At 39.4% G+C, this 19,382-nt stretch overlaps 2 protein-coding genes across 2 annotated transcripts; both read left to right on the top strand.

The window, feature by feature from the left end:
- The first annotated feature begins 468 nt into the window (after positions 1 to 468).
- Positions 469 to 10,174, top strand: hibadhb (3-hydroxyisobutyrate dehydrogenase b). The gene is made up of 8 exons (XM_034128121.1): positions 469 to 564; positions 1,437 to 1,597; positions 1,683 to 1,792; positions 1,883 to 2,004; positions 8,244 to 8,377; positions 8,523 to 8,599; positions 8,714 to 8,870; positions 9,434 to 10,174. The coding sequence occupies exons 1-8, from the start codon at positions 495 to 497 to the stop codon at positions 9,608 to 9,610; spliced, it is 1,008 nt and encodes a 335-aa protein (XP_033984012.1). The 5' UTR covers positions 469 to 494; the 3' UTR covers positions 9,611 to 10,174.
- Positions 10,175 to 13,805: 3,631 nt separating this feature from the next.
- hoxa13b (homeobox A13b) lies at positions 13,806 to 14,927 on the top strand. The gene is made up of 2 exons (XM_034128120.1): positions 13,806 to 14,439; positions 14,674 to 14,927. The coding sequence occupies exons 1-2, from the start codon at positions 13,806 to 13,808 to the stop codon at positions 14,910 to 14,912; spliced, it is 873 nt and encodes a 290-aa protein (XP_033984011.1). The 3' UTR covers positions 14,913 to 14,927.
- The last annotated feature ends 4,455 nt before the right edge of the window (positions 14,928 to 19,382 follow it).

The following is a 19,382-nucleotide window of genomic DNA, read 5'->3' as shown; positions in this document are numbered from 1 at the left end:
TGAATTATATTTATACTATTCATACAGACAATGCAAAGTATCATTACTTTTCACAATATATACAATATACCTGTATTTATTTTTACCTTTTTTTTACCTATTCTATCTGTACTCATTTCTGTTGTTGTGCTGCTCCAACATCTGAATGTTTGCTCTGCAAATCAACTAAGGCTTATCCTCTATTTCTTTATTTGTATATTGCATTTTAACTTCCTCGTGACATAAGTTAGATTTGGCAATACTAAATGTCCCTGAAACAAGAATGATATTAACCAGAAAGTCCTATGAACTATTGTCGTTTACATTTTAAATGCATAGTGTTAAAAACATGTAACACATCTATAAACCGGAAATAAAGTCTCAGACCCTCCCCATCAGTTTATTGGCTGAATTAAGGAAGCCGTGTTGCGCTGATCTCATTTGTGATTGGTCGTAAGCAGCGTCATTAATGTACGTGTTATTACGTCATACGTAAGGTCAAGAGGAAAATAAGCATGGCCGCTGTGTTGAGAGGGTCTCGGTTCCTAGTTGGGAGGTGTAGCAAGCATGTTGACTTTGCATTCGGTAAGGAGAACACACTTACCCATTGTGCACGTCTCTGTGCTCACCTTAGAAGCTCTTTATGTTACTTAAAGGCTCTTTGTGACATGCACACACTACTTTGCTTGAAATGTTTGAGTTCATTCGCTACTCTGTGTTTAGCTGCTGCTGCTGCAGCCGTCAGTTCACCTTACTTGTGATTGGGGAAGGAGCTTTTCTGTTAAAAAAAATAAGTCTTGTTTGCGTGCCTCAGCTACGTGCTAACCGCGAAAGCTCTCTAATGCAATATTTCAAAACGTCTAAGGCAGGACAATTGTCGGCATATTCTCTGGTGGCCTGTCTGTATTTCAAGCCACATTATGTAATGTCAATCCTTGTGGACTCTTTGGGAGAAAGTTGAAGGTGGCCCTGTGTAGCCACTTTAAGAATGAGCGGCACAATCGAAACATCACATTGTTTTTACTTAAAGATACAAAAAAATCCATATATATCCTTGCCCTTATCATTTACACAGCACAACGTTATTGTTTAAAGATGAAGTAGGATGTGTGATTGAACAAAATGTGGTGAAACAATCACAGAATATACATGCTTGCCTTTTTGAAAAAGGTTCTGTTATCAAATAACAAAGTAAATATTGAAAGGGCTTGGTGCCATTAGATTAGATGACTTTGGATGCAAGGGAAATACATTCCCTACATTTAAACATTACATCTAAACAAGGTTTGTCATCCCTTGGATTGGGGAAAAATGTTTACTTTTAATTATTAACAAACTCAAACATACAGTTGGGACATTTTTGACTAATGGTAAAGCAGGCAAGAATTGCATGTTCTTCATTCATGTAACAATGATTCTGTGTCTTATCATTGATTCATTTGAACATTATCTTCTAGTCTCTGCGAGGTCAATGGCCTCAAAAACTCCGGTGGGGTTTGTTGGTCTGGGAAATATGGGAAACCCAATGGCAAAGAACCTACTAAACCACGGATACCCGGTTATTGCTACCGATGTGTTCCCGGAGTCCTGCAAGGAACTGCAAGAGCTGGGTGCACAGGTGAGTGCTCTCAAACTGACTTCATTTTTATACATTTTTCACCTTTTTGCTATCTTCTAATTTTGGGATTTTTTTGGTTTCTCAGATTGTGGATAATCCTGCTGAGGTAGCAGACAAGGCTGACCGAATTATTACCATGCTACCCTCTAGTCCCAATGTCATAGATGTATACACTGGACCCAATGGCATTCTTAAGTAGGTCACACGTTGGTTTTCTCTTTCAATATGTAAATCATTACCTTAAACACTTATGTCAGGCTCTAACTCATTAACTTTTTTCAACAGAAAGGTAAAGAAAGGCTCCCTACTGATCGACTCCAGCACCATCGACCCGTCTGTTTCAAAAGAGATGGCTGCTGCTGCTGAGAAGATGGGTGCAGTTTTTATGGATGCACCTGTATCAGGAGGTAAAATGTACATTTATGATTACGATATATGCAGAATAATAACAATTTGACTGTCTAATTTTGAAATGCATACACATGGTTGTCTAGGTTCTGCAAAAATAACTCTTCACAAAGACTATAATGTTTAGTTCTGGTTCAAACATTATTAAGAGGTGTTGATTCAGCTTAATTGTCATTTTGTAGGCTAGAGCTGTGGTCTATGTTGTGTCATACTGAGAGGTTTCTAATATTCAGTTAGCCCTCACTGATGGAAACACTTAAGAACGGAGGCTTTCGATAAACTAGCAACTAAGCTTATGATTTAATTATTTTGAGAACATGCTTAATCGGCTGGAAAATTATTATTAAATCAATCAACCTGCATATGTTCATGCTGCAACTAGCAATTATGTTCTCACTCAGCATATCAACCATATTTTCCTTGATTAATCGGGTAGACTACAGGATATCAGCAAATGGCAAAACTGTTCCTTTGCAAACTCCCAGTGCCATGAAATTGTTTTTTATTCATTAGGGCTACAATTACATTCATTTTAAATAAAGATGAATCTGATGATTATTTTTCAGATTAATCCAATAATGGTTGGTCAATAAAATCTGAAATAGAATAATGTATGTCAAAGTCTACGGTAATGTCTTGTTTTATCAGCCAAAAACATAAAGACATTCAGTAATGCGATATAAAACATAGAAAAGCTGAAAATCCCATATTTGGGAGGCTGAAAACAACTGTTCCTACAATTTGTATTAGTCAATTAACTACTAGTAACTAGGGATGCTCCGATCGCCAATTTTGGGGCCGATCGCCGGAATCAGTATCGGCCGATACCGATCGCCGATCCGATCGAGTGGGCGGGGCCTATGGGGATCTTCCATTTAAAGTGATGTTTAAAACTCAGTTAATGGGGCTCATTCACTGGCGCTTCCACAAACAACAACCAACATAATTATTACATTCAAATGAAGTACATTATTCAAGTTTACATTAACTTTGGATAATAACACGGGAGAAATGAGCGGAAGCGCTCTCTTTTCCTCTCTCCCCCTCTCTCTCTCTCCTGACAGCCTGTCATTATCTCATGCAGCTCGCTGATCCAGTAATGAGTGACCCGACAGTGAAGAATAAATATATGTATAACTAGTTTAGCTAGTTCCAGAGGTAGATAAAATGGCTAAGTGTGTTAGGTCTAACTCTTAGTGTGTGTTTCGCTCCGCTCACCGGTCCGTCACAGTAGGTGGAGCTGCAGGATTTCTGCTTCACACACACGTTGCATACCGCTATTTTATTGTCATTTTCAGACACCTTAAAATACTGCCAGACTGGTGAAGCCATTTTGGCGAGCTTGTTTTGCCGCGCACAGAGAAAAGTGTCATGTAGAGATGGCAAATCCAGATCCTTTTACGGACTCGGAGTCTTCTGAGTCAGTCATTGAAGAGATCCGGATCATACGAGTCCTTTGAGTCATATGAGTCAGCATCACCAAGAGCGTAGAAATCCTACCGGTGAAACCGAAAAGTTGTTGCATTTCACGAGCATATTAAACTAACGTTACATTAACCTCCGCTACACATTGTCTTTTGCTTTAATAAAACATGTTGATCACAAAAAGGGTTATTTTGTGATTTGGCGAATCTGAGTCTGCTGTTGACTCGTGCATGACGACGAGTCTGCTGGATCTCTGGATCTGCTGCTATACGGTTACGGCTCTGAGTCCACACGAGTCTGCTATGTTTTGCATAGTGAGTCAGGATTTGTGAATCTCTTATGGCGCGTTTCCACTACAGCGTGGAGCACGGTTTAAGAGGGCTGTGACGTCAGCGGCCCGTCTTTGGTTGCGTTTCCACTTGGCCTAGTACCGGCCGGCGGGTCCTAATTCACAGTTTTTCTGGCCTCATAAAATCGTGGGTCTAGGGCCAGAGACAACGAGGCTGAGTCGGGCTGAGTATGCTAAACTAGAGAGAGAATCGCTGGCAAGGGGGCTACAACTACAACAAGATGGACATATTTGACCGTGATTTAATTGTAATACACGTTTCAAAATGATGCCGAAGTAACAACATACTGATACCGGTTAGTAAAAACCATGAATTAATGATTTGACAAGTCTGCAGACAGACGGCAGGCGAAACACCTTTTAAAATGCGTGTTTTCTAAATGGAGATTGGCTAAGCTAACGCAGTATATGCTCCGACCGTCCACACTCACAACAACGGCCTATACAGACATAAATAAAGCAGCGACTGTATTCGCCATGACACAGGCAGTCTGTGGTTTGTACTTGTTTAACTTTTGTCTAGTTTCTGAACATATATGAGGAGCTGTGAGCTCTGAGTGCTAACAGCTAACGGCTGTGTTGTTTTTCTGGGGTTCTCATTGAAGATGACGTCACGGCTCCGCCTACACTGCGTTACTATAGATACTACCCCAGTTCCTAATCTGTAATGGAAATGCGAGCGAGGCCGTGTAGTGGAAACGCGCCATTAGTCTGCTGTTGACTCGTGCACAATAGCCGCGGAAAGTCGGGGTGCTGGAGGCGGGGCTTCGAATGGTGTACATTTGAAAAACTTCATGTTACTGTTGTTGAAATCTCTCCCCACTATTGTCCGCACCCCCGAAGTAAAATGACTTCCCAGTTCCCGCGGCTATGCTCGTGCATGACGAGTCTGGATCATGGATGTATGGTCTGGATCTGCTGGATCGGTTACGGCTCTGAGTCCACATGACTCACGAGTCTGCAGGAAGTGAAGGAAGTTCCCTTGATTCAGTGAGTCAGGATTTGCGAATCTGAGTCTGCTGTTGACTCGTGCATGATGAGTCTGCCTGGATCTCTGGATCTGCTACGGTTACGGCTCTGAGTCCGCACGACTCGAGTCTGCAGGAAGTTTCACTGATCCGCGTCCCCTGAGCCAAACGATAACTTCTGGCAGCTATCCTACTTGCTAAAGGCTAGGCAGATGGACTGGGGTACGTTGTAATGTGATTTTACATGTTCTAAGGAGAGTAGCGAGTGACGCAATTTATAGTTTTAATTTGTATGTCACCAGGTGTAGGACTCAAAGGACTCGGGTTAATGGAGAGGGAAGACTCGTCACGATCAGCTCATTACTAGGATCCGGGTTAATGATCCGGATGAATCAGGACTCACCCATCTCTAGTGTCATGTATTTTACGTCATGCGATCGGCTCTCGCGATCGGCATTTTTTAGAGAGCACCGATCGATCGGCAGAGAATGAATATCGGCCGATCTCGATCGGCGGCCGATCGATCGGAGCATCCCTACTAGTAACAGTACTATCTGTCACATAAAAAGATATTCAAAGATATTTAGTAACTATTATGGAAGTCTTAGAACCAGAAAATATTCAGATATGAGAAGCTAGAACAAGGGAATGTTTGTAATTTCTATTGTAAAAGTTAACTAACTAAAATGTATCAATTATCAAAAAAATTGCATTAGTTTTCTGTTTCATGGATCAAATAGTTATTTTTGTTCTGAATTACTGGAAAGGTAGATTCAACAATCCACCTTGAGTGCTCATGAGGTCTGATGTGTATTACAGTTTATGTATTGTATGTGTCAAATGCATGTATGAAAGACGTATGCTTTTGCAGAAACGTATTCATATGAAACATATAATTTTCCAACTGCCTATTGTTAATTCAAGTTTAACTTTAACAAGACATCAGTGTTTCAACATTTTTTTTGTTTTGTTATGGTGGCAAATCCACAAAGAGCAGCACCAGCCTCTATACAAAGGAGGAGGGGGAGGGGCAGGAGAGGGAGGGGCAGCTTCTGCCTGCACAAATGTTCCCGCAGTAACGTGTGTTTGCTCTCTGGCCTTCTTGGGGGTCCAGACAGAAACAGTTTGTTTGAACTTGGCCTAGTCAACGTCAAGACGGCCACTTTCTTTGAATACATTTTGGTCCATTTTATAGCCCGGCCTTAAAGATTAGTAATGATTGATATGCTTCCTTCCTGTGGTAGTGCACATGGATTAAAGTTGTCCAGATATCCGCCTTGAACTTGTGTGTGTGTGTGTGTGGTGCCGGCAGCTTAACTGGTGCCAACCAAAGTGTATGTCATACTTTAATATATCGCGTCAATCACCTAAATTAAACTTTTTGAACATCTCCAGTGGTCAAAGAAATCAAAACAAAATACAGTGGCATGGAAGTGACCGTTTAATCCAGTGTGGTTAAAGTTTAAACATTAAAGCACACATGGTGGTGGGGACATAATTAGGTCAGCATGCGTCTGGTACTCGTTTCTTCGTGTGAAAAAATGTAAAGACTAGATGAGAAAAGGGCCATCTTTTTATTTTTTCTTCCTCAAACTGGAACGATTGCTCTACTAAAGGCTAGAGTCGTTAACCGGTGGTACAGAAAATAAATATGTGTATTGAAATGTGGTATTTGGCAATTTCCTGGAAAAGGATTGTATTTGTGGACATGGGAAGTAAACACAAAATGTTTGTAGTATGTTTCACTAAATGGCCCGTCTGTGAGATATTTTGTGAATTTCAAAATGTCTCTCCAACTAAATACTGAAGTGGCACTTCTTCACTTTCAGGTGTTAGTTCTCACTTTGAATTTGTCCATGAAGTTTTTGCATTTTTCCCGTTGAAAGAATTGCTTAATCTGAAGAAAATTCACAAACCTGCTTTCTGACAGCTTTGGTATGCATCACCACGAGCTGGATATTGTGTACAGGTCTTACAGGATATTGTGCTGTGAGGGTATGTTGTAACTTTGTTTTGCAGCTGCTTTAGAGAGAAGGGAGTGGAGTTAAAGAATTCCTGGTATAATAATACTAGTACAATAATAACTTTAACAATATGAAGTACATTTGTTAATTGCTACATTAGTAAGAAAGTAACTATTCAATGTCAACTTTTATTTTTAGATATTTCATCTCACTTTATGGAGTCGTACACTATCAGCGTTCAGTCTCGTGCAGATTTTCAGTAACTGTCTTTTACATTTTCCAACACTACTTGTCTGTGAGTAGCAGAAAAATAACTTATCAGAAATCTGTTTTTGGCATTTATACATGGTTTGCAAATTGTACTTTTTCTCAATACATTTATTAAACATGAATGCTATTCTGCAAGCACTTTAGTGTTTCAGCTGGTCTGTTGTGACTCCCACCTGTCCGCAGCAGCTCAGTCAGTCTGTATTCTAGTCAGGGCGCAGTGCTGCTGGCAGACTGCTCATGAGGACTGGGGGAGGGGAAAGCCTTAACACCCATCTTGGCTTCTGTCCATTGGCTTCCTGTAACCTTAGGATTAATTATAAGACTATGTTGGGTTATTTCTTGCCACCCATGTGGCTTGCACCTGGTTATTGTACATGAATATGCTTTTAACTCTGTTAACCTGAATGCAGCATCAAATGTAAAAAGATATACTTTGTATTGAACACAGTTTGGTATATTATACATTTGATGCTGCATTCAGGTAAACATTGAATAACAAACGTAGTATTGTGCAATGATGAATCCAGAAACTGCCTTTGGTAAATCTGAGCAAGGCTTTAGCTTTGACATGCCCATCTCGACCAGGCATGGGTGATCATTCCACCGAAATCTTTTTTAAGACAACTTTCACTGTAGTGTATTGTACTATAATTTGTGTATTATGCATTTAACCCTGCGTGCAGTTCTTTCTTGTTTGTATACATTTTTTTTAATTGAGTTAGTTCTAAACTTCTAAAGAAAACTGACACTTTTCAATCAAAAAGCTTGTCCCTACTGTACATGTGTTTATTTAAAATAATTCATAAAAATGGTGGCAGCAGTAGTTCAGGCTGTAAGGACTAAGCTTGGGAACTGGAGTGTTGTACTAGGTGCCAGTTCATCTCTTGGTTAACTGATGTGACCCTTGAGCAAGGCATCTGACCCCCACATAGCTCAAGTGCTGTAAATAAAACCCCTGCCCAATGCATCCTTATAGTAGGATTGGTTCAAATGCAAAATTGTGTGTGTGATACTGGGTACATGTGTGACAACCAAAGTTGATGCAACCTATATCCATTTAAAATAAATAAAGTATGGTAGGTGCTATTCCAGCAACTTTGAGAAGGCTGTTTGATAAACGATACTTACTTTCTCTAATTTTAATGCTTTCAATTAACCAATGCATTTCAACTAAGGATACTTTGAGAGAATCCCTATTTAATAACCATCTCTGCATGTGTGCACTTGGTTCATTGTATTTAAGCACAACTTTGCCTTCCTAGGTGTGGGGGCTGCCAGTTCGGGAAAACTGACTTTTATGGTTGGAGGAGCAGAGAAGGAATTCACTGCAGCCCAAGAGCTGCTCACCTGCATGGGAGCTAATGTGGTGTACTGCGGCCAGGTTGGAACTGGACAGGTGGGTCATATACTGAATGTTACTGGTGTATATAGTAGTTTTGACTTTTGCCAATTGAATAAATCAAGCATTTGAATCATAAAATACAATTAATTACAGTGGTGTTCAAGTATTTGAGCTTTAACATACTGTTATTTCATTACAGGCTGCTAAAATCTGTAACAACATGCTTCTAGCCATTGGAATGATTGGGACTTCAGAGACGATGAACTTGGGAATCAGGTGAACTCTTGGTTACAAATAAAATAAATCATATACATTCATTTTAAATCATTGCTGTACATGCAGAAGTAACAAACGGTGTGCTAGTAACATGGAATTTGCCTTCCCTCACAGACTTGGGCTTGATCCAAAACTGTTGGCTAAGATCCTGAACATGAGTTCAGGGCGTTGCTGGTCCAGTGACACCTATAACCCCGTGCCTGGAGTCATGGAGGGGGTCCCGTCTGGGAATAACTACCAGGGAGGCTTCGGCACCCAGCTGATGGCTAAGGTCAGTTTAACGACACATCGCACTATACTGTGCTACTTTCCTGACCCTGCAAATACATTTAACATTAGTGTTACCATGACATTTCATCTTAAGGTTTTTACATCGCAAATATCAAGCAATACATTATATTTATGCCTTAATAAGTGTATTGCTATTTTTCATTTGTGTAGAGAAACTGTTTATCTCTATAAGCCCTTATAATTTCAGAACAAAAATATACACAAATGCATTCATAATTTGTAAAACAAACGTTTTTCTCATTCATGACTCTCTATGAATGAAACCGGGTTAGAATAAGTCTGTCGGGAAGTAATTTCTGTGCCATATGCCGTGCATGTGACAGGGATTTAAGGGAGGCTGTTAAAAAAACAAAGCTCTATCCTAGGTCAAACCACTTGAAATGATGCAGTGAACTACTCACAGCCCTCCTAAAAGTGAATCAAGCCCATATTATCACAACATAGAGAAATATTCTCTGTGGTGTATGGACTGTGGTTTTGGGTTTAGAGTTTAATTTTCAGCTCCGTTGGTTCTTCTAATGTATGTTTTCTTTTCTTTCTCAGGATCTAGGCCTTGCACAGAACACAGCCACCAACACGAAGACGCCTGTTCCTCTCGGCTCCTTAGCCCATCAGATGTATCGTATGATGTGCGCACGCGGTTATGCCAATAAAGATTTCTCCTCTGTATTCCAGTTCCTGCGTGAGGAAGAGGAGGAGGGCCAGGGCCAGGGCCAGTAATGTCAGCCTCCCCCCCCGTCCACAGCCCTGCCTGGCCTGGCCCTGCACAGGACTAACATAGCGTAGTGAGGGTGCATTTCGCCCCGAGGACTTTCTCTTTCAAAATTGTGAGAAATTAAGCAAAGAGAGCTCCAACACAGCAGATCATGTGAGCACTTCTCTCCTCTTGAAAATCATGTTTCCTGTGTGATCTAGCTTTTTTAATATACTACACTCCTTTCAGTTTTAGAAGCAAGTCAACTGTCATTTATACAGAGGACCCAAAACATAGCAGACTGTCGAGCAGCGGCAGCTCTGCAGATCTTTCTCTTAATGCACAGACTCCCCTGGGAACCTGAGTGTGACGAATAAAAACTCATTATAGCTCTGTCAACGTTAAACTTCTGCATCCCGGTTTAGTCTTCTTGTATTTATCAATTGTTCGTGATCATTTCTTCATGTTGCTGTTTTTGTTTGTTTATGGGGCGTTTCTGCTCTTGACATTGGAAATGTTACTTTGGGGTAAAAGTGTTATATTATATCCTGTTAGAAAATAAAGGCAAATTGTGATGTCTTAACCATTTAGCCATGTCCTTTTAAATGTCATTCATGTTATGATTGCTGGATTGGATGTTAAATTGAACTGAAATATGAGCAGATTATTGTATAACAACTGGAAGCAGCACATTTTTTCAGTAATTACTGATTTGTTGTAGAAATGCCATACATTTTAGTTTTGTTGGAACTGCAAACGGAGTAGCTTTTCATGAACACAGCTTCAATGACTGAATATATCCAGTCCATAAACTTGCATGCAAATGCAGCTAAACCTCAGACAGAGGAAGAAGGATAGCCTACTAATTCTGACCAATGGCATGGCAATTTAAATTCTGAATGTTTTCTTTGAGATCATGCACTTCAGTGTTTCCTCAGTTTCTCTGAGCATAAGTGAGTTTAAAGCTCCCAAATATTCTGGTTTGAGTAGTGTGTCCCACGGATTCAGTAGTCATGATAAAAGGCGAACAGCGGCTGGCTGCGGGCAGATGCAGCGGCGGGATGTGTATCGCTGGACCGAAAAACACGCTGCCAAAACTGAGTATTGTTCCACACTAAAAGGAAGCAACCACTTTTGAACTTCGTATTTAATTACCCAGCACACATATCTCTCAAATGAAGATTTGAATAGACAGTATTCCAAAGCTTTGAAACGAAGTCGTGACCGAGTGTTGCACGATGCAGCCAGCATGAGTGATTTTGGGATGTGGACCGCATTTCTATCCCCACTTAGACCAGACCAGGAGGGCGGCATGTTTCTGATCTAGTTCGTCAAGAGCCACTGAGGGGCCAAGGTGCCATAGGTCATGCGATCACAAGACAAACCCATAAAAAGTCCATTAAGCACTGTATGTTAAGAGCTGTGTTGTCATCTGCTTGATAGGTACAGCAAACAGAGCACACATTCGTCTCGGGCCTCCAGCAGACTGTGACACACACACACAGCCTGACATCATCTGCTGCTGTACGCGCGTCATTCCTCGTGATTAGCGTAGCCTCTTTAACGCAAATAAGCTTTGCATTTAGTCAATGTGTGTTTCTACACATTTGATTGACAGATTTGGACTATGTGCATTTTGGTGCTTGTGATAACATGGCGTTTTACACTACAGTCGCCAACATACATCAGGAAAAGGATGCATGCATTCAGTCGAAAAGTAAACACATAGACAAAATACGGGTGTTGTGTCTTACCGCTGAATACTTTTTGTACTAGCTTGTCCTTAATTCATATTCGCGTCTGTTGCAACGAAGCGAATTTACACTTTTTTTGCATTCGAAGTAAAAGGTAGCCTATTGGAAAATCCGTGGGGCTATAAAGCCTACTGGGTGTGTGCGATATTGCAAAAAAGAAATGTAGATATTGCGTTTTATATAACTGTTGACTAATAAAAACTAAGCAGCCTTTGTCAACATACAATAAGCAACAAACATTGCATAGTTATTTGTTTTAAGCTCGCTTTGTTTAGCCGTCATATAGATTTAACTTATTGTTTTTATGTATTTGACATGCAAGGGGGTCGAACAGTTATATTGGATATATTTCAGATTTAAATTTAAGTATTTTTAGATGTACATTTGTGTCAAAATGTATATAACTTGGAGGCAATGTGCGTATGATGGTTCGTATTTAGCCACCGTCTTCAATAATACCATCTTGATTACAATATTCTTTTTTTGGCAATCTAACACATGAATATCTTTATTTTGTATATTGCAGTTTTCATTTGGATACGCGTCCAAGATTCTGGTTTATTTTGTGTATGTGAAAGAGGGGGTAGAGTGTGTGTGTTGACGGCATATTTAAATGAAATTTTGAAATGCTTCTTTATCAACAACTCACGATCCATTTGCAATTTAGACATGGATCTTCTTTTTCGTTTAACTGGCTCATAAGTTCCTACCATCTGCTGCTATATGTTGAGTCAGACAGCCGCCCTCTAATGTGTGAACAACGTGGCTGAGATGATTCCTGTCCAGACAAAGCTCACTTTCTACAGACAAACTTAAAAAAATAGGCAATTTTCCATTTAAATACATTCATATTTAGAAGTAAACGAATATTTAGAATCTCATACTATAACAAAGCATTTAAACATAAACCTCTATAGCAAGCTAAACATCATGATTTTGCCTCACATGCAGTCCACTGCTCAGTCTTGCCTACAAGCTATGAACTTGGGCCATAAAGATTTACAGCCCCAAAAGGTGGGAAAACTCTATTAAAATAAAAAAAAGGTGCTCAAATGTTGGTGGGTATACATTTCTCTGCGTTTGTTGTCCCATAGAAATGTAAAACAAAAATGAACTCTGAAGGTGAAATTGTTTTAGTTTGACATCAATGTGTTCAGTCTCTCAGAACCCACACAGCTCAATGTTTCAGTGTAAATCTGAACAGCAAACATAATTTTTGAATTCTTGCACTAAACATTCATGCTGGATATGTTTGTCTACTTCATGGACCAATGAAAGACAGTGTTTAGCTCTGCGTCCTTCGTAGGAAAAAAAGAGCCCATGGAGGCTTTTTACGCATAATGTGTAGACGTTGAAGCGCGGGTTATTCTTCATTTAAGATATTTTTTACCTAGTTTATTTATAAAACAAATCATCATAGGCTTTGATTGTGACCATTTAGTGCCAATATATTTGTGCCTTATACATTTTATTTTTGTTATGACAACCGTCTGATGGCATTAAAGAAAGGGAACCAGTTGATCTGTCTTAGAAAGGAACTCACAGTCTGTAGATGAAACCTCTAAAGTCTTTAGCGTGTTTTCTCTTTGGGCTTCCTGGCCTCAAGTGTTTTGGCCAGACTGCAACTTTCAACTTGACCTTGGCCTCCAGCCCCGTCTAACCCGTACGAGGAGTGTGCAGCCAAATGTGGCATGCTTTTTGTATTTTAGTGGACACACTTCTGGAATATACATTAACACGTGGCCATGCCAAATGCGAGGATTGTTTGATTTATTAATAGTGTTATGATATTCCCTTTTTAAATACATCCAGAAGAAATTGTGGTTGTTTCCTTTCTTTTAAATTTGCATGCGTTATCATTGTTTCAAAGCCAGATAATTTACGAACATGACGGTGCATTTTATAAAAGTCTGCACCTTTTAACAGAAGGTAGGCCTACTCTAACCTTTCTATAAAATGAAATAATGTGAAATCCTCTCATCCGGAATAGTGTTTGCTTTACACCAGAGTAAGGCGTAATGCAATCAAAATGGCATGCGTAATTACGCGTGAATTCAATAAGAAGATGTGCTTATTTTGAGAAGTTTTTTTGACGCCATGTATCACTCATATCATCCATTAAGCGCATTGTGATGGCACTACACGGCAGACAACTTAGTATTTACATCAGAGTTACATTCAGTTTCAAATTCCAATAAATGATATTCGGGGAGAAAATACCCTAAGGGCTTTTTTGTTGCATTAACTGATGTACATTACTTCTTTACAAATCTACAACTCGATCTGCATTATCTGATGTCTAGACGTTTATCATCTCCTTTGCATATCACGTGTTTGGCCCTGGCCAATAACCTTGCGATCTTTATGTACTCAGGCGTGTTGGTATCGTTACTCTGCCTGAGTCCCTGTCTCTGCTCAGTCGAGGGGATTTTGAAAAAGAGTTGGTCGTCTCGATGTAGGGCATGCTATGACCGCTTCATTACTCCTCCATTCGCACTGGATTGACCCGGTGATGTTTCTCTACGACAACGGCTTGGATGAGAGAAGCAAGAATATGGACGGATTTACTGGGGGCAATTTTGCTGCAAACCAGTGCAGGAATTTGTTAGCGCATCCAACCTCGCTGGCTCCGAGCACCACTTACGCTGCGAGTGAGGTGCCAGTCTCTGGCATGGGGGAGCCTGGCAAACAATGCAGCCCCTGTTCTGCCACTCAGAGCTCGCCCAATGCATCTTTGCCTTATGGATATTTTGGCAGCAGTTATTACCCATGTAGGATGTCACACGGCGGCGTGAAGCCTTGCGCGCAGCCCTCTGGTTATGGCGATAAATACATGGACTCAGCTGTCTCTGGTGAGGAATTCTCCAGCAGGGCAAAGGAATTTGCGTTTTACCAGGGCTATTCCTCGGGTCCTTACCAGCCCAGCTACTTGGACGTCCCTGTCGTACCAGCGCTGAGTGCTCCATCTGAGCCAAGACATGAGTCTCTGCTGCCCATGGAGCCCTACCAGCCCTGGGCCATCACCAATGGTTGGAGTGGTCAGGTTTACTGCAGCAAGGAGCAGCCACAGTCAAATGCTCTTTGGAAATCTTCATTACAAGGTATTTTTTTACTGTTTTTCTACCACAGAAATGGGTACTTTTCATGGGGATGTGCAGTTAAACTTGCTAGAAAAAGGTGTGCGTGTTTGTCTTACTTATATCTGTGTTATTCCACTGCTTATATGTATTAAAGCACCTGACTGTAGAAAAACAAAAGAAGAAAAAAATATTTCGTTTACTTTATGATGCAGAGAAGCTGATTAAAATGTGACACATCATTTCCCCTCTCCACAGACAACATATCTGGTGGAGACAGCTCTGGCCGCCGTGGGAGAAAGAAGCGTGTGCCTTACACCAAGGTGCAGCTTAAAGAACTGGAAAGGGAGTACGCCGCCAATAAATTCATCACCAAGGACAAAAGGAGGAGGATATCCGCGCAGACAAACCTGACAGAGAGACAAGTGACAATCTGGTTTCAGAACAGGCGCGTAAAGGAGAAGAAGGTCGTCGTTAAATTCAAGAGCTCCAGTTAGCTCAGGAGATACAGAAACAGGAGGTGAAGAAAAAAAAAAACTTTGCTATAATTTATTACATTATGAACGGTTTCTTTGTGGCCATATATCGGCTCTGTTTTGACCTACACATTTCCTTCCTCACATTTTAATTGGAACCAGTCGATGCGGCCTGTTGACAGAAGATCGGAAATAGTTTGCAACATGTTGGACAGGGCGACTCAGCGAGGGATGTATGATGTCCTGAAAATATTGACCAAACAAAATGACATTTGCCCTTAAAGGCTTGAGACACCCCAAGTCTGCCCTTTTAATTCTACTATATCCAATCCAGAAATGTAGACTGGAAACAATTACGGTATTCGTCTTTAGAGGAATACATGATAGACTTGACAATTCGTCTTATGCGGTGGTAAACAAATAGGTGAACCTCAACTTCGGTCTGTGATCATCACAAAGAAAACATGCAAAGTACATAGTAATAACATAAAAAGAAAAACAAATATTTAGAATATTCATTTGCAATAAAGAAATCAAATATGCAATGATAGCCTACAACACTTATGTTTGTGCCTATAGGCCTACATGAACAATTTGTTTTTGTATCATAGTTTGGAAGAAAAAACTGTTTACATACATCCCTGCCTTTTGCATTTTAAATAAACCTCTATCTGATTACGCGTTATCACTCGTAAAACAAGCCTGAGCATTTCAATAGTTTGACCACACGGTTTTCTAAAACACTAATTTCTGAACACAGGATTGTATTCAATGTCCTGCATTTCAGCCTGTCAGTCAAGAAAAGTAGGCTTGTAATTACCTTAAGCATATTTAAACATGTAAATACTATTTGACTGCAACTATATTCTCCCTTTTTTGACTGCAATAGCCAGAGTTTTTTGAAAATAAATATTTGAGAGACGCAATGTGATCTTGTCTTTTTCATTCATATTTTTTGTCCAATTTGATCATGGATGCTTGATGGATCAAGCTTGGCCACATACATTATTTAATGGTTACATTTAGTATGTCTATAGTTTATTCGTTAAAGTGGTGTGTGAGGCCTACAGGCCTGCAGGGTCTCAGTCTCTGTGGGCTTCATCCATTCTCAGTTTATGTCGCCATCTAGGGGCGAAGCTCTGTCAGCACAGCGTCTGCACATTCACCCTGCTATACATCAGGTATATCTGCCTCTGCTCTCTCAGAAGTCATTGTGTGTATATGTTTAGAAAAGTGCTCTTATTTGTACTTATCTACCATATTATTAATACAAGGTGTCTATTTAAATATTTATTTTTAAATGAATAAAGTAAAAAACATTATTTCTTATAGTATTATAGAAATATTTGAAGACCGCAGAAATTAGAGGGATTTAAAGTAATGCCATATGTAATAGATTTAACCTTTTGAAGCATGGCAATGTTTAGAGCTCCTGATAATGATAATAACACGTAAAAACAATAACATATGATTTGTTTTATTTTATCCACAGCTATTGTATCTTAATATTATTTGTTCAAAAATCAAAACCAAAAGATATCTTATGATATTTTCCATTAATCATGCCTTTCGGTCGTGAAAAAGTAAGGTCTGTTCGTTAATTGTTGAGTGCACTTCAACATTTCGTAATTAAAATGCCTGTTGTATCCCCAATCAGATAATCTCAATAATACAGGACTGTATTATTTGGATATAATTCTGTCCTATTTTATTTAGACATAGTATGTTCCTGAGCAGGTTTATTTTTGTACATTCAAGTCCTCGTGATCTGTTGTTCAGGAAGAAATGTGTTTTCGAGCCATCTGATTCGAAACAAAAACTGGAAATATTCTTAAATGCTGGATTTTAACATTATAGTCTGTAGAGCTAGAGCTAGTGGAGAGGCCTGTTCACCCGCCGTCCAAACCACCCTTTGTCACGCACAACTCGTTTCTTTCGATGCTCGATTGCTATGTTTTGGATATGTTGTCTAATGGTGTGTGTTGACATATTTCACGTGATCTTCACTATCAAATAGTCCATCGACAAACAGTTGCTAACTGATATTGCAAGGCAATGTTGTCCTGATCACTTAGAGAGGCAGGAGCTAATGGAATTGTAAATAGATGCCTTTCTAATTCAGTTATTAGCAAGACTACATTTTTTCAATTAATAATTTGGACTGCTGCGGCCACTGACTGAATGTTGAGAAAAATGTTAAATATTGTTCCATCTGGTTGAGATGGAGTCTTAATGGGGGTCCCCTCAGTTGTTCTGTGTAATTGCTCCCCCTACAGCCAAACAGGTTACTGCATCTCACTCAAAAAAGTCCCGTATGTAGGCCTGAAGCATTAATCTGCAACAGCAATAGGCAAATACCAATATAATCAATATAAACTAATTAAGTAGTAAAAACTTCTTGTTTTAAAATGGTTCCATTTAACAGCAAGGGAATTGAAGCGTAAAAGGTACACGGTATAAGAAAAACGCTTCACTTATTTAGAGGGGCCTGCTGAACTTTGGGTGGGGGAGCTGTTGACTGTAAGCAATGACCTTCAGACAGAAACCCACATCTTGATGTTGTATTTAACGATGTACACAGTGAAAGGAATTGAGCAAACCAAGCATCTTTCCCAAATAAATTAGAACATTAATGGGACGGAGTTGGATATTTTTATTTATTTGAAAGCGTTTCTTCACATCAGTCATCATACAATTGCAGCTGTAAAACCTTTTGTCAGTGTTGACAGCTACAAAAAATACATTTATCAACATAACAAAATAGCTGGACAATGATAACAAGAGTTATTCATAAATGGCAAGTCATGAAATGTAATAGATGTATTTGCTTTGAGCAGTTTTTAAACCTGCTGCCTTTGCTCTCTCAGTACATCCGCTTGCAGGCAGATATTCTTGGATGAATGCGGTGTTTTATTTGTGAATCGAGAAAGTTGTATATGCTTTTTAAGTGGTTGTGTTTTATAGCAGCCTTGTAAACCCGCAACAGTCCAGTACTTCCGGAGAACCCCCCCCCCCCCCCTTTAGCTGCTCCCAGACTCCATCTTTTTTCTTTACTCTCTTTAGTTTTCTCAAAAAGATTTAAAACGTGCAATAACTTCTATAACTCAATAAGATGTCGTGCGCCCTTTTCTTCGGTTGTGCTATAATTGACTTTAAACAATATGATCGAGATTGCCTTTAAAATCATTACGGCTGTGACAAACAGTCCATTATAAAGTAACCTAATCTGGGATCATTTTCGTTTCAACTTCAGAAGCCTTACTTTTCTCCCCCAAAACACGGTATTTGTCACTTTTAAAGAAACATGTTGTCTGTAGAGTTATTTTGTATTATGAAAAACTTTGCAGCCAGTTGACTGAACAAGCTATGGATGTTAATACATCACTTTGCAGTATACACCCTCTAAAAAACATTTTCAAATCCTCGTGAATAATTTATAGTGAAGGAACTTCTTTTTTTAATCTTAAATTTGTATAATCCACGATACAAATGTTAACAAAGTCACCCCTCAATCCACAACGATAAACTGAAACCTGCTGTGATGCTTGATTTACATCTCCTTTTATCCAACTAGTTTTAAATGACTAGTTATGTTTCTTTTGTTTACACCAGTAATGCTTACAATAATTCAACTAAATGGCAAATGTTGTGTTTTCATCGACTGCTCAGCTTTTTAAATTCTATGAATATACTTGTAGAGATTGGGTCTTTAAACTGTTGATTTTAGCAAGCACATTTCACCTAAATATTATAAAATGGCCCCTTGTGAAATGGACTCAGGAACGAGAAAAGGCACACATAGATTTTCAGGCAGTTAAATTAAACCACAGTCCTCAAAGTGTTGAAGGAAAATTCAGGGAACCCAGGAAAACATGTTTTTATTTTTCAAATCCCTTTTAGCTCTCTTTTAAAAGCCACATCATCAATCAGTGACTGCTCGATCGGGATTTATTTGTATACCTTCTGCTTTCTGCCATACTGAAACAAATATCATACATTCATTATTCTGAGGTCTGGTGCAGTAAGGCCGAATGTTTTTTTCCATACTTAAACTTAACCTGAACCATACTAGGCTAAAAAGAAACGATCAAACAACCTTGACTTTCGTCTAAGCAATGAAAATGACATCAACAAAATATTTTGGTCTTTTAAGTTGATTTAATTAACCTCTTTTTGTTCAACGTATTAAGCCATCATTTCATTACAATTTATAAGATGGATTCATCATTGTGTGGGCTACTTCTCCAAAGTGGATCTACAAATAAGGAAATGTATATTACTTGTTTTTCTTATGACAACCGGCTGGAGGTCAAGGTTTAGCAGCTTTCTGTTTACATTCTTCCAACACGCTTGCTAGCTACTCGATACTAATGAAAACGTCTCAATTATATTACTTGGTGAATGCGTCCAATGGCTCGGGTTTAATCGTGTAACCGAATATTTTTTTGTGGTTGAATCTGTTTGAAAACTGTGCTGTAAAACGTAGAAGAG

Source organism: Trematomus bernacchii, unplaced genomic scaffold (assembly GCF_902827165.1).
Source record: "Trematomus bernacchii unplaced genomic scaffold, fTreBer1.1, whole genome shotgun sequence".
In the NCBI taxonomy this organism is placed as follows: Eukaryota; Metazoa; Chordata; class Actinopteri; order Perciformes; family Nototheniidae; genus Trematomus; species Trematomus bernacchii.
The sequence above is the reverse complement of the archived record's forward strand: the minus strand, read 5'-3'. Positions and strand labels throughout refer to the sequence as shown.